Here is a 15,922-nt window from a genome sequence, read left to right on the forward strand (position 1 = left end):
ATGGCCACAAAACTTTTCAATTATTAATGCATTGTACTTTCTAGTCTATTATCATGTAAATGTATCTCCTTTTTTTTAGGTAATCGAGCTCCCATCTGGCCTCGTTTTGAAAGAGAGGCCAGATAGCCACCAGACACGAGTAATTAGCTTTCACTGCACTGATAGGAAAATCTTTTGAATAAAGGATAGATAACTGTATATATCCTCTAGACAAAAAAAAAAGGAAAAAAAATCGCATTTTATATTTTTTGTAAAAAACGGGATGAAGTTTGATTTAATCAATAGTGCCTTCTTTAATATCCTAAACCACACGTGTAAAGATGTTACGTTTGGGTTGGTAGGACTTACACGGTAATGATGCAGCACCCAAAAAAATAAACAGATTTAGTTGTAATCATTATGGATGTTGTTTCATAATATTAGGAGTTTATCATTATGACTTTGATGAGAATGATCCAGTTAACTGAACTTGAGCCCCCTAAGCATAAAGGACAGTGATACGAAGGAGAGTTGCATCTTAAGGCTTACACCTGCTGTACGTTACAAGCCGTGTACCTAGGTTATTAAAAAGGAAAATTTCTTAATTTAAACGCTATGATTATGAAAACGAAATCATTACCTGCTCGTGGGGTCGTGTGTAACGAGCTAGAAGTGTAGGTAATAACATGATTTCGAGTGCAATTTGGTGTTAATAAGGACGAGTGAATTTTTCAAAGATAACAAAAAATACACGAACCCGTAGAACAAAAGCAATTTGTAGTCTTTGAAAAATGTACAAGACATTATTAAACCAAACTGCAAGAGAAATCATGTTATAACTTGTTAATATTGTAAACGAAAAAAATATTACAAAAAGTCAAGACAGACGAAATATCGAAAGCCCGCGCGCTATTGGTAATTTGTATAGGTAATCACATGAGGCCAAGTACTATTAAGGATTAATAGCACGAGAGTTTTCAAAATTTTCCAAAATTTTGAAAACTCAAAGATGTCGAAGATGTGTGGTTTAACCCTTAGAATGAAATAATGGCTTTCCAAAAATCAAAATAGAATGAGATTGAGTCAGTGATATTCATGAATACATCAAGTCTGACGGGCTAATTAGATTTTGGCAATATTGTCATGTGTCGATCATTTGAAAACCCGTGACGGACCGCGAATGCGTGATGCAAACAAAAGCCCGGGTCGCACTTTCAGTCAAGAGTAAAGCGTACTTAATGTGCCGGTTAAGATGAACATGTGTGCGATCGATACGATACTTTTTTCTAATGCTGGAAACTAAGGAATCAATCTCTGAAATTGTCATCACGTTTTGCAAGAAGTGTCCGAGCTTTGATTGTGTATTGAAACGGGGTCCTGGAATTGAGCTCTCTAGCAGGCTGGTACGTACATGGTTAGCGTATTTAATTGTTACTTACAGTTTTTTAGTTCAAGAGCTGTTTTTGAGAATTCACGAGTCCGTTTCCGTAACCTTCCTGGATATTTTTTGTTGAATTCACTGAGTTACAACCTCGGAACTTCATAAGCGATTAGGAACAATGTATTCAAATCGACACCACCATCAAAAAATATTTCTGGCAGCTTTCTGAAGACATTTTCGACGAGTTTACAGTTCATGAACCATTTCTGTGACTTGCTTTGATATTTTCTTTTGAATTATTTGATTTACACCCTGGGAATTTCATTAGTGAGGAAGAACGACAAATCTGTCAATTTTATCACAAGTAAAGCATATTTTCAAATTATTAAATGTTTCATGGATAATTTGGCATATTTCGTTGATCATTTGATTAATTTGTAGCCTAAAAAGCCCCATAGAACTCAGAAGGTACTAAACTTGCCATATTTGAGAAACAGGGCACAATTTTACGACCGTATATTGCACCCGGTTTACATATGTAGACAACTACACGATTATATAATTCCCATTATCACCAGGATAGCTGTAATCAGAAGCATAGACATGTTCATGTAAGTTATATGCCACTGTTTTATTTGATTGTAATGTGTTTCTTTCTATGTAGCATATATCCATTCCTTTAATTCCCTCCTAACCTGCCTGCAACTAATTTAAACGTGTTTAATTAAAATATGAGAATAGTTGCAGAGTTTTCTGTCCAGATTGAATTTAGGTTAGCACAGGTGTCAGTAAACTACTTTAATTGCCATATTTTTCTCCTGAATCTGTAATTTTATTGCCCTTGTTTTTCTAGAGAGCCTCTTTTATATCTTTCTGTGTGCCAGCCAATGATTAAAATCTCAATATAAAGATATGCCATATTTGAAGAGTTTTTTAGAATTCCATCTTTAAGTTTTTGGTATCTACTCTAGGAAAATTCATAAATGGCATTGCTTTTTCATTTAAAACCTGAATTATGTTCTACAGTCAAGTTAATGTCAGTGAGTTTGAAGCTTCATTCTACACAAGAAAACTTTCTCTCTATGCTTTCTATTTCATACATATGACTATACATGTCTTAAAAAGGGGAATTTATTTATATTTTATTGATTAAAATATACTTACTGTATGTTTCAAATATGCGAGTAACATTTGATGTTCCCACATGGAACACGATGGTCCAGCTGAAGATAGCCCAAAAAAGGAATTAACTTGACTGTAACAATTAGGTGACTAGTTTGTAAACTTGAGCAATTATACACCATGGCTTGTAATTCTGATGGCAACAGTTTTCTGAGATAATTAAATTGTCAGTCCCCATGCAGGGATGTACCTTCCATGTGACCTGTGCAGTCATACACTGTGAGATAACCACAAAAATGCATTTATGCATGGAAGAACTACTGTAAGTACAGACTGTCACCTAAGAACAAACATGAATGATTTCCTGTAAACATGAATGCTTGGGAGAAGTTGGGGTTGTTACAAGTAATTGATAATATTTATGCTGGGATGCATGGGGTTTGATGATTGTAATGTTTATCTTTTAGCTTTTAAACTTTCAACTTTGCTTTAATTATAGCTGTTTATCATATCTAGTTCTATGTACTCTAAGCCCTCAAAAATTGAAGTAGACAAGTTTGGTGATTTTTCCTATTATCAGTACAAACTTGGTTTAATGAGTACATGAAGGTTGTTGCTCCAGGTAGGCTAACATTTTTAAATTAGTTGTAAAAAAGTCTTGATCCTGTTGTCACATGAAATTTTGGCTTGGTTTTACCGGACAAACTGAATAAATAGAAACATGAAATTTATTGGCACTCTTTTTGAGCTGTGCATCAATATTTTGAAAGTCATGGCAGGCTTGAACTTAAGTTTATAGGAAATCCGCATGCTTATGTGTGTTTTCAACATTTAATATGTGCTGAACAAGTATGGGCAGGTGTTGTGGCAAACTTTTCTTAGCTTTTTCATCAGGACACATTTCTTTTGCCAGGAGTCTCATTTATGTGGCCAACACTGAATTCTAAATTTTCAACCAAATTTATATCCTTTTGAATATTTTTAGATCTCCTAATATTATTTGCTATTAGTTATAAAAGTATGGTCAAATGAAAGTTTTGTCCTATACATCAAATTTATGTAATTAGCTATTATATCTTTTCTAAAGCTACATGTAGTTTATCAAAATAAGAATGAGTAGCCGAGCATAAGTATGGCTTTTCACAATGATAGTTTCCTGGCTGTACAAAAAAGTCACTTTCACTATGTATATTTTCCCAAATCTGCTGGCCTGCTAAAATCCTTAGGTCATTTAAGTGACAGTCCAACCTCATCAAAACATTGGAAACAGGAGCAATTGGCAAATTATGACACAAACAACTGAGCCTATTCCCACATATACCCTCCTCAATCCTGATAGGTTGTTTTGGACATAGCATTTCAGACACGATGTATTTGCCACAAATTTTCCATTTTCCTGACTAATAATTTTGTAACCGTGTTTACAAGTTGCAGAAAATGGTAAGGTCGAAGTATATTACAAAGATTTGCCCGTAGATGGTCAAATGTAAACTTTTTATAGATAAATAAAATTTATTGTTGTATTTCCTGTGAACATGTTGGCACTTCTCCTGACCTTCTAGTAAATTCATTTATTTGAAAACATATCAGAGCATACCATCTAAAACTTATCAACCTCTTTAACACGGCCAATAATAACATTAACTCGACTTTAAAACTAAAGAGAAAACTTAATTGATGTTAGGGATTGATTTCTATAATGTACAAATGAAATCCAGGTATTGTGTTTGCCGGGTTTCTACAAATATCTTCATGGGTCGAATCCGAAGTCTCCCTTCATCGTCAAGTTTTAATCATGATATTCTAGTTCTAGCTTGTTTTCCTTTAAATTAAACTTTCGCAGCGCGAGAAACATGTTAGACAAAGTTTGCAAATTTCTTATATCAGTTGCTTGAGTTGCAAAGGTCATGGACAGTCGGTTTAAAGACACTGGTAATTACATACAGTTACGGCAGAGGTTAATAAATTAAATAACAGAAAAAATCTCAAAAAGACGCCGTGTGTTTCCAGCCATAGGCTAATCATGAACCGCTAATAGTCAAAAGAAGAGTTAAAAAATAACAGGTTTAAACGAGTTGAAAGTAACTTTTCTTTTAATTTTCTACGCTTATCAGAGGAGGTTGGAAAGTTAAGGAAACAGCGGTGGAGCAAGTAGTCATACCTGGCAACTTCAAGAGAAGATGTGAGAGAAGCCCAAAGGATTCTGGCATATTGTTTTACTGACTCACTGTTCTCACGTCAAGCTCAATATGATTTAATTTCAACTGAAACTGACATCATCACTACATCTGACAAAGGAAACGTCCATTCCAAAACATCAGGAACACCAACGAAGGTAATTAGTTGCTTGATAATACCGCTGACTAACATGGGTGTTTGTCAGCTTTGCATTGAAGTTGCGAGAACATCCTCCCTTAGTTCTAGACCCCGTCAATTTTCCACCCCCTCAACTCCCCACCCCCCACCTCCTGGACCGGTTCTAAAATCCCCTTGAACAAATTCTTCGAGTGCCAGTAATGAGAAGTTTTGTTAGGGTGAAGGGCTGGAAAATGAACTAAATGGAGTTCCGCTTTAAGGCTTTGCGAAATCTATGTATTATCAGTAATCGTAATTTCATTTCATTTCTATAAGGTAACATGAAATAAACGAAAAGATAAGTAAATGAAAAAAGCTTTGAATAAATACAAAAACTTGAGCTTGCTCATGGGTCGAGTGCAAGTTAATCAATTCCAATTGTGCAGAAAGCTGGAGTTTTACGTGAATTAACATTTGAAACGAAATTATTTTTCATGCAACTTGGAATGAATAAGCATTTGCCAATGTTTCAACATCATTTTTCCTTTTCTTATTATTTTCCCATTTTGTTTGCGAGTTGGCCAATTTCAAATAACTAAGCATAAGAATGACAAATATTGGACCTAAATGATTTTGAATGAGAACGTTTGGGATTTTGAAACACAAGTCACTGTGACCCATAGTCTTTTTTAGTGCTACCCTCACCTGGACAATTGGAAGTCATGATCGAATATCTCATTTTCTTTTCGTTTCTTTTCTATATCTCTCTATCTTATCTTCTTGCCAAAACCCGTTAATTATTGACTATAAATGATAACAAAAATACCTAGAAAAAACGTTTTGCATATATATTGTTAGTCAGTGCCACACAAGTGGAAAGTGCGTTTCGCGCACTCTGATTGGAAAGTTTGGAAATGAATAGCAAGTTCTATTCACCTCCAGCTCGGTGGATTATTGTTAATTAATTATTGTTTTTTGATATCATAGTCTACACGGGTCCCTTATTCATGCAAGCTAATCGGCGTGAGTAGGATTCATGTCTCAATTGCAAAAGTGTCTTATGTTTCGAAGATTCATATATGTTATGTAAACAACAAAAAAAAATTTTTTTTGCACAGCTAATCAATATTAATACAAAAGAAAATTTGATCAATCAACATGTCGCCTAATTGAAAGGGGAGGAAATTTTGAGGCAGGTGATCGTTTCTTGCAGCAAAACCTTTGACAAAACATCGTCCGGTTTTTTTTACGATAGACACAAGAGATTTGGTCAGGCTTCAAGCTTGATTTTTTTTTTCTGCAGTGTGTAATTTCTAACGTCGTTGGTGAGTGCTAAATAGAGAAAATTTCCTTCGATAAGCAAACGACGCAATGATGTTAATGACTTATCCACATAAGGGAAAGGCTGGACTCCTATCCAGCATGCCTAATTTTCATTTGAGCTCGTATTTTAGATTCACAATCTACTTTACGCCTAAACTGACCAGATTTATCGTTTGAGTGGGTCAGTTTAAGAACTACATGTATTTATCATAATAGCCTCGACCCCCAATGTTCAATGGTAATTTCCCACGACTAGTTATTGTTTCGACTGGAAACGGATATGATTACTAGGGATAAAAAATTTGACTTTAGTGGAACGGGTACATTCCACGATAAAATATTTATGGCCTGTATTTCGTTGAACAATGAGACAATACCCCACTCTGCGTTTGGTGAATAATTACTCTTTGCTACTTGAAAAAATACGTCCATCCTCATATTTTCAATTATCTTTTTCTCACCTGACCAATTTGTTAACGTCAATAACAAGCGTTTTCAATTCAAACAATCCGCCAAATAATGAGTTTTAACAGCTTTAAGGCATACTTAGAATTTTCCATGGATTAAGCTTTGGGCGACGATCGTTCATTGATGTTCTTTGCTCTGAGTGCTTTATGATCTTGACCCATCTTGGTTTTTTTTTAGGTTTGTTACATTAACAGGGATCTACATTCATTTAAGTGTCAAAAAATGATCGTAAATGACATTTGCCTCCACTATGCAATTATTTAAGATTTCCATTATAATCGATTATCGATAGAAATTGTTCAGGTGTTAATGTCTCTTGCAAAATTTAGTATCAGAGAAGAACAAACGGAATTTACAATTTTATGCATGCAAAACGGCAGCTTTAAAAGCACTTTTAAAGTGGAGGAACTTGATATACGATGTTTTAGGCTCAGAGACTAAAATTCAAAAGACTTTTATTCATTTGAAGCGATTTTCGTCAAATCAAATTGTGTACATAAATTGATAACGTTGCTTCGTCCACACATCCCATACACTCGCATAGTGGACATTTACTGTATCTCGCACAGGTAACTGAAAGATGCTTGGATACCAGACGCATAATGATGCCACCTTTTTCGCGGTTATTTGTTCGTTTGCAACGTTATGGTGGACAGTAGGTTTTACTGGTAAGAAAAAGTTGCTAACTTTTGTTCAATCAGCCATTCTTTAAAGAGAGAATTTAGTCTGGGAAAAATAGCTTGAAGTTCATAACCCAACGAATCAAGCGAAAATAAAAAGTCATTAGGTGAATAAGAGGAAAGAACAAGAGAATGTTACCTCTAAGCTGTATTTTAGAACATCTTAAAATACTCCTTACAAACGGGTGGATTTCGAGGGCTGAAATTGTAAAACGCAATTGAGCAACGTCCGTGATAAGCATTTTATTGCAAGGGAAACTTAGATCTTAATATTGGGAATTCTTCACTACCGGTAGTCTCCTGTAAACGGTATTTGACTTATGAATCACGGAGGTGAAGATAGAAAGACAATTCTTTATTTAACATTTGCAGAATAAGCACGAGGCATCGAAGAGTTAAGTCGCAATTTCGCCAAAAATAAATATCTGTTTTGAAAGCTTTGTTCCTTCTGGCGAAAAGCTGTTACTCATGTTTGTCTTAATTGTGCAATGCAGGTGATGATCTTGTAGTTACTTACAATGGAATCAATATAAGTACCGCAGCGATTTTAAGAAGATTGAATGTTACTGGTGATTTTCGGTTTAGCGCGCTTTGTCCAAACGATGAGCTGTCATGCAGGACTCGATGTACTTATGGAGTGTTAGATGGAATTGCAGAGCGCAAGAATAATTTATCGTGTTATTGCGATAGTCTTTGCCTGGATGTTGGAGACTGTTGCTATGATTTATTATCTTTGTAAGTAAACTTGTTACTCATCATAAAGACGGCAAGCCAAACAGGTTTATAATCTCGGTAATGAAATCAAACTGTTTTTTTTCTCTTAACAAGGCAGAGCTAAGTTGAGTTAGAGCAAAAGTAACGCCGAGAAAACCAAAAAATCAACGTACACCAAAACGTCAAAGGAAGAAAAGAGCAATTGAGAAATAAGAGAGAAATCTCAAATCTACCGCTGAATAAGGGAGCTGTGGATCCTTTTTACTGCCGTAGACACATTTATGGGGCAATTTATTGAAACGGGTGATAGCTGAAAGCACCGTAAATTTAAATTTAAAAATCGCGTACTTGCAGTATGTGACTGATCTCGGCACACGAGCCTACAAAAGAAAAGGTAATTCATAATTTCATCTCATGTAGTAATATTTCACTGTAAAAGTGCAAGGATGCAAAGCCAGTTGGGTTTATGGCTTGCAATAATCACTTTTGTTTTGAAAGTAGACTCCTGGAAAAACCATTTTGTGGACACAACATCGATTGATTGGTAAATACTTTTTTTTTTTATTCCCCAGCTGTCCGCAAGTGCTAGCCCGTCGAGGCGATGAACATAAGCAATGGCACTGTGTCAATATGAATAGTTCAAGTAACCATGGATACGTAATGAATACAAAATGTCCACCTGGTAATAGTGAATCTGAACTCCAAAGATTGTGTGAGACAGTAGACAACAAAGACTTTCTGAATGGTATGCCTGTCGTAGACGACAAATCAGGTTTGATTTATGGAAACGTGTTTTGCGCCAGATGCGATTCGGTCCGAGGTGTATCCTACTGGCAAATGAATGCCGACTGTGGAAGGATTCCCGCATCGGCTCTTCCCCAAGACAACACGCTACTATTGGATTTTATCAGAGAAAACTGTACTGTTAGGTACAGACCTACAGCGGGACAGCAAATAAACCTTAAACACTGCGTTTTCGCCAACAGCACATGCTGTGCAAGGCAAGCTATTGACAACGAACCAGTTTTAAAAAGCTTGTGTTCATACTACTCTTTCCCAGTTTGTGGTAGCCCACATCATAAAAATCCTCATTGCGCACTATGTAACGGAGAAGACATAACGCAGTTCAATTGTGGATGCCTGAGCACCGCAACAAGTAGGCCTCCAATACATACTACAAAAGGGGGATCAGCAATTCCACATTATAATACAATACAATTCTTCTGTAGCGGCAGACCCACCTTATCATTTGCCGATATTGCCTACACTGCCGCAGTCCAGGCCCCCAGGAACAATACCTCTAACAACTCATTTTACGAACCGTGGATTCACGACGGAGCTCACAATGACTGGGAAACCTTCAACAAAGTCACCAGAGTTTACACCTCAGCCACCGCCTCCTCCATTGAGTATCCTGTTTGATTTTTCTTCTGATTCGAACCAAATTAGCATACATGGAACAAAGACCGAGACCAAGCTTGTGAATCTTAAAACTTGTTAGGAGGGATTCGTTTACGATCCTTTTGTTGACAAATGTCGCGAGGCATTTCAAGGCGTTATTGGGAATGAGAAACACTCTAATAACTCGACCAACTCTACTTACAGTAACTTGATAAAGCTGAACTGCTCCGGAATCCGGCTTAATCTTTCAGATACTGTTTTGTATTCAAACGGAACTCTGTGGGTGCCCTTGTACTCAACAAATTACAACCGCACGGAGTATTTCGCCAACGGCTCCATCATATTCTTATGTACCGACTTTAAAAGTAATTATTTAAAAAATGAAATAATTACAAAGTGGTCTTATGCTGTTGATGTAACTACATTGCATATTCTCACCTACGCCGGATGTTCTCTTTCAGTTTTTTCGCTCCTCATTTTGCTGGTAATCTACTGTACATTCAAAGAATTAAGGACTCTCCCTGGCAAAAACCTGGTCAACCTGTCTCTTTCCATGATATGTTATCACATGTTCCTGTTTGTGGCGGGGTTAAAAACTATCCAAGAGATCTGTATAGGAATCGCAGTCTTTCTTCATTATTTTTTGATGTGCTTATTTGCGTGGATGAGTGTCATGGCGTTTGACGTGACTAAAACATTCGTTTTTCATGGTAAGACACTTTCATCATTCATTCAGTTTTTCGGAAATAAGTAAAACCCAACGATGCTGTCATTTCGCCCATAGACTTCTTCACCGAGAAGTCATTTCGCCACAACGGTTGTTTGTGTTTTCAGACTCTAGACCTGCAAAATTTACTGAATTCCTAAACTTTTTGTCTTTTCTTTGTAGATACTGACCTCCGTTCAGAACAAGAGAAGAAACAGAGAAAGACTTTCCAAAAATATAGCTTGTGCGCCTGGGGTTTCCCAGCTACTGCTGTTGGAATTTGTTTTCTATTGGACCACACTGAAACCATTTACATTGGTTATGGCAAGTGTTTAGATTAAGGTTTTTTCGTGAGGGAAGGGGAGTGCAGAATCGCAAAAATCGTCGGAGATATGTACACAACATTTTATTTGAACATAGTATAGTTACTCAGAAGGTAAAACTCCGTTCCGCTGAGACTGACCAAGATATGTCAATTAGGAAAAGCTCCGTAATCAGAAGCTAAGAATGTTCACAATGATATTATGGATCATGCTAAGTTTCAGAAAGACTCTTTTAATGAATGGAATAACATACAAAGGGGCTGTAAATTTCAAATAAATACATTCACCCAAGTGCCGAGCCCGAAAAAGCACCTCTCTCGAATAAGCGGCGCTTTTTCGACAGAAAAGTTAATGAGCCCCGCGGCCCCCTGGTGCGGTGCCTTTTCGAAGGACTCTTTCACAAGCTCCAACGCTTTTTATGCAGTTTAACATCCTGAGAGAACCAGGTGCAAATCCTTTCGGATGCACAGATTCAGACGTAGAACAAGCCTAACCTCTTTACCTAACCTTCGTTGTCGTGTCTAATTTTTGAATGAACGCTGCCCCTAAATAAGCAATAAACTTGAGGCGCGAAAATGTGATTTTTGGAATAAATAAGGTGCACAAAAATAAATTGATGGTAAAAGTTAACAGAAAGTTCAGTTCATTTTGCGAGATATTTTTATATTGTTGAGGGCATAACTTCCGGACTCTCAATCACACATAATTTCATCTCAAGGCACTGTTTGAATTGCACGAATGTAAGGAAAGGTAATGTGTGAGCGCAAATTCAAATATCTTTTCGTGTCTTTTTCAGGACGAGGAGGATTCTGTTGGATGGAAAACGGCACTGCCCTCTTATTTGCTGTGGGTGTACCTATTGCATTTTTTATCTTCTCTAATTTCGTAGCACTGACTTGGACAGCGTTTGCTATCTACAAAGTGCGAAAGGTGAACTGTTTTATTAGACAAATCGATTCAGTTCATTTTTGGTAATAGTTTATGACGCTGGGATGACCTCCGAGAAATACTGTTCAGTCTGTCTTGCTTTGCCTATACTGTTAAGGTAAAAGGCAATTGAAATATATATCTCCACGACAATAACTGGATATTTTGATATGTTAGGTTACAAGCCAACTGACAAATCAGAGGGGTCATTCGAGTCTTGCTCTTCTGTGTATCAAACTGACCTGTGTCTTTGGTTTAACTTGGATCCTCGGTTTTCTGAACTCCATCGTCAAAGCAGAGGCAACCATATATCTTTTTGTTATCGTTAACAGCTTGCAAGGTAGGTTGACACGCAGCAGTGAATTAGACTCTCCTTCCGGCAAATGGTCGCACAAGCCTTTTGGTCTGTCACACTCTCTTGAATGATGGCATCCGTGAGAAAATCAGCTTGCATTCTTGATATACGAATAAACAATTACAAAACACATGGAAATTATAATACTTACATGTACATGCAAGTATTGCCTTCTTTTTCGGGCTGTGATAAGCCAAGTTGACATTATCAGTTTTCAGTTTTCAGATGTTTTTTTTTGGCAGAGACGTTTCTCTTTCACATGAAATTGAGTCAAAAGTCAAAAATCAAAAGTTTTTCGTCCCTAGAAAATTCCTTTTGTTCCAAAAGAAGAGCATTTTTCAAGAGACATTTCTGTTTCGGTGATAGATACTGGCCGAGGAAACTGTGAACGGTTTAACTGAAATAATTGCCTTGTCAAATTTTACGGACACCTTTTTTTCTAATTTGTAAAGGAAGGCCTCCAAGTGTTATTGCAGCTGCAGGAAACTGTCAGTGGAGAGAGCGGGGTTAATGCGAGTCTGGGGTTGGGATTACATCTCAGATGAATCGCATTTTCGGACCTCGTTACTCTCTTTGACCAAAAGTGGTAGGTTTAAACGATCGCAAATCAAATCAATCTCACCATAATGAGTTACTTTGCTTCTACACAGGGTTTTTTATATTCCTGACGTTTGTTGCAAAGAAAAAGATCATAGCCCTGCTGAGAGGCCTAAGAAATAATCATCATGAAAGTGGACAAGAAAACAACGACACTTTACACACAAAATTGTGACTGAGTTTTAGCCTGTCTTCAGCGGCATCTTCTGAGCACAAAACCAGGCTGAGGCTTTGCATTGTGATTCAGCCATTGTCGACTAGGGGGAAAAAGGATCATTTTCTAGTGAATGCCTAATTTTTTCAACAATTCATTGTTAAGTTCGTTGAGCAGTCTGAAAATTTGGAAGCCAGTTATTATGCCTTCTATATTTCCGAGCTGAGTCAACTAACATAGCTAACCATGATGAATTGGTTATTTCCCAAAAACCACCAAAAACACCAATGACATCGACGACAGTGCTACTCATGAATAAATTTCATTTTTGATCACTATCTATTGACCCTAACGTGTAAGTCGTTGAATGCCGGCGTTAAAATTTGGTTTTAGTTACATCTGGAGAACTCACACAAGGAACAACAGATTCCTGCGAACATGTTATATTTTTACTGGGCTCTTCACCAATTTGGATGAAAACAGTATGCTTCCATACATTCAAATTACAACTGCAGCCAGCAAGAAGCTTCTATGGTGTTTGGAGTGACAACCTTTGTCTGAAGGAAAGATTTAAAGATAATAATTTATAAAAATTACATAGCTTCATAGGCCTACTTTTGGAGGTTATACGCGATTTAGATCTATACTGTCAGAGGCTTCTTAGCAGAACCCAATCAAACACAAATAGCGTGACGAAATATGAGTAAAGACCAGAGTTTCACTTCTCCTTCTCAGATCCAAGAAACAAGTAACATCGCCATCACCACTAAAAAAATGCAACAGGTGTTACCGGCAAGATCCCCTCTAAAGAAGCCGTCATCATCATGAGGAAGGTTTTCAACATTTCCTTTTTGATCACTTGATAGAGAATTGTGGGACGGTTGAATAGTGAGTTTAAAATCATCTTCATCAATGCTCACTACTGTTTCGTCATCGCTGATAACAGAATTTGTCTCAGTTCGGCTATCAAATTGGTTTTCGTCTAGATTTTGTAGCCCTGGAAGCTGGCAAAAAAAATTGCTCTAATTAATGGTCAAAAATATTGATAAATGTAAATACGAAATTAGCAAAGAGTGACTGTGGAATTTTACTATAATATTTCATAATTTATTTATTAGTCAATGCTATTGATCATCAGGTAAAGTCATTTCTTCACTTACTCGTATTTCAAGACTTATCAAAACTATCCATTAAACCGAAGAAGTAATACTTTACTTTTCGTGCCTTTGTAAATAAAGATTTTTAAATTCCCCAAAAATCAGAATCAACAACAACAATAATAGAACATACCGGAGGCAGTTTCAAAGATTTGTTCAGCATTTTCCTCAGTTGTTCACATTTTAGGCAATCATCTTCAACTACGATTTCTTCACGATCGTCCTCAGTAGTTTTATCCTCTGTGTAGTGCAATGTTAACTGCAACTCTAGCCAGGCAACTCTGTTTCTCAGGCGCTAAAATCGTAATGTATGTTGAGGAATGGTAGACCAAAACCAAATTTAGTTGTGTAAGGAATCATGCACTGAGATCCCCGTTTAAAGTCGAGTTCGATTTCGAGCCTTGAGTGATTGCTATACATGCCGCATGATTTTCAAGTCATAAGAGGTCTTCCCTCGTCATTTTTTAGAATTGAATGCTTGAAACTTAAAAACGAAAAGCTTAGTAGTTGACTGGTGCGCGCGAGGGAAAAGTTCTGCGTGGGAGAAATCCAGTGTTTTTTTTTTTCGCGATGCGTAAGTTTTCTGTCAGAGAAACTAACACGAAGGGTACTGATATTTTGGTAGCATCGTTTTACATTAAGGTTTTCTTTAAAATTATTGAAAATTGTGCGTTGTTATTCGGGTGAAATTATATTACTTCAAAGATTCATGGCTTTGGTTTTTTCAGAAACCATCCCTAGTAGACAAACTTGCTCTAAATTCAGAATGAGCTTGAAATTCTCGGCGTCTAAGCCTAATGAATTGTTGGAATATCTAATTTATATTACTTGTTGTCTGCGTGTGCGTCTATTTGCTCTTCAATCAACAGCATCAGTCTTAGGCTAATCTTGATATGGCGAATGACGAACGAGTTTGGTGATTTTCATCAGGAAAAATCAGAGTTCCGTTGTATGACTCGCACCAAAATTGAAGCGGCCCAACCGCAATTGAAATATAGCATGGAATGACTCATACATTTTTTGATCTAGACCCTTTTTAGGTGCTTAAATAATTTCCCCTCAAAGAAAATGCTCAGTGGAAAACTGCAAACTTACCTGGATAGTTTTATTTTTGGATTTCAAGCGCTCTTTAAGCGTCTTGTGCCCAGATTGCTTCTTAGTTAAAAGGTTCATCATTTGGTTAGGTGGTACTTCACGACTACAAGAACTCAGCATGATCTAACTCTGATCGGCAGTGACAGTCCATCTGCTTTCATTGTCTAAGTAAAGCATTGAACCCGAGCCAAAAGCGCTCTCCTGCGTCACTTAAAAACTAAATTGGTGAATGAAGCTCTGATTATCTCTAAATTAACAATTATGCCCTGATGACGCAATGACAGGAATTCTTGAAGTAATGCACGCGCTTCCGACGTAGGTAATAAGTACTGCTAGAGGTCCGACAAATTTTCATTGATTCTTGATAGTAGAAATGTAAAATCAGCTTCGCGTCGTGGTTTCCTACGCTTATCTCGTTTCTCCCAACCTCCCGCGTGTTTACATCAGGCTATGTAAACACGGAAACCATTGTACATTTCTTTTATAAAATAACTAATGAAAGAGGAACGAAAACCGTGTTTACATACGCTCATGTAAAATGGTTTTATGGCCAATCAGAGCGCCCGTACTATTTGAATTATTTTATAATTTTATTTATGATTCTTCTGATTGGACTCTTTATGCAAAAATTACAAAACAAAATAAATTATAAATAATATTCGCCATAGCATTTTGTTATTTTATTTCCTTCCTCCTTTCTCCTTCCATTTTCCATTTCAGTCGACCGTTATTTAACACTTTGACAACGAGATGATGCGACTCAGCTGATGTAGTGGGATATAATTTATATGCACAGCTGAGACAGAGGTCCAACTTGCATGCTAGAGCCTAGAATATTTTACAAGAGTAACTTCTTCAGCAGTCATATATATATATATATATATATCCTTATTTATCAGAAAAAAAGCCAAAGAATTGTTTTCCATAGCCGCAGCCTGAGGCCTAGAACCAATCTGTACGACAATAACAAATCAATGCATTTTGCGACAAACGCTTTGTTCAAGTGACTGTGTCATCTGTGGATTACCGAGTATTTTCATAATTATTCAATATTCGGAAATCACTGCTTGAAAGTATGGATAATCGATCTGCTATTTTCTCCAGAAGTGCGTGGACAGAACTCTCACATGAGCAGCAGATCATTTCAAGAAAGACACCGTTGGAAGGTATTTCGCACGAGCAGACCATTATTTTTTGGTAGTTATTTGCAGTTCTCGTGGTGGGCTAAAAGGCAAAATTCGTACA

At 36.8% G+C, this 15,922-nt stretch overlaps 1 protein-coding gene and 1 non-coding gene across 2 annotated transcripts; one reads left to right on the forward strand and one right to left on the reverse strand.

Moving 5' to 3' along the window:
• Positions 1-7,735: 7,735 nt before the first annotated feature.
• On the forward strand, positions 7,736-12,586 carry LOC113669010 (uncharacterized; the record flags this gene model as incomplete). The annotated part of the gene is made up of 6 exons (XR_016179327.1): positions 7,736-7,983; positions 8,535-10,073; positions 10,253-10,393; positions 11,189-11,322; positions 11,497-11,659; positions 12,325-12,586. It is a non-coding gene; the product is annotated as an uncharacterized LOC113669010 (transcript).
• A 145-nt stretch (positions 12,587-12,731) lies between these two features.
• Positions 12,732-15,824, reverse strand: LOC113669014 (uncharacterized). The gene is made up of 3 exons (XM_027185000.2): positions 14,678-15,824; positions 13,716-13,877; positions 12,732-13,429 (listed from the first exon to the last, which is right to left on the reverse strand). Exons 1-3 carry the CDS (start codon positions 14,795-14,797, stop codon positions 13,157-13,159), a joined length of 555 nt encoding a protein of 184 aa, XP_027040801.2. The 5' UTR covers positions 14,798-15,824; the 3' UTR covers positions 12,732-13,156.
• Between the last annotated feature and the right edge of the window lie 98 nt (positions 15,825-15,922).

This window comes from Pocillopora damicornis, chromosome 8, assembly GCF_964200805.1.
Source record: "Pocillopora damicornis chromosome 8, jaPocDami1.2, whole genome shotgun sequence".
NCBI lineage: Eukaryota > Metazoa > Cnidaria > Anthozoa > Scleractinia > Pocilloporidae > Pocillopora > Pocillopora damicornis.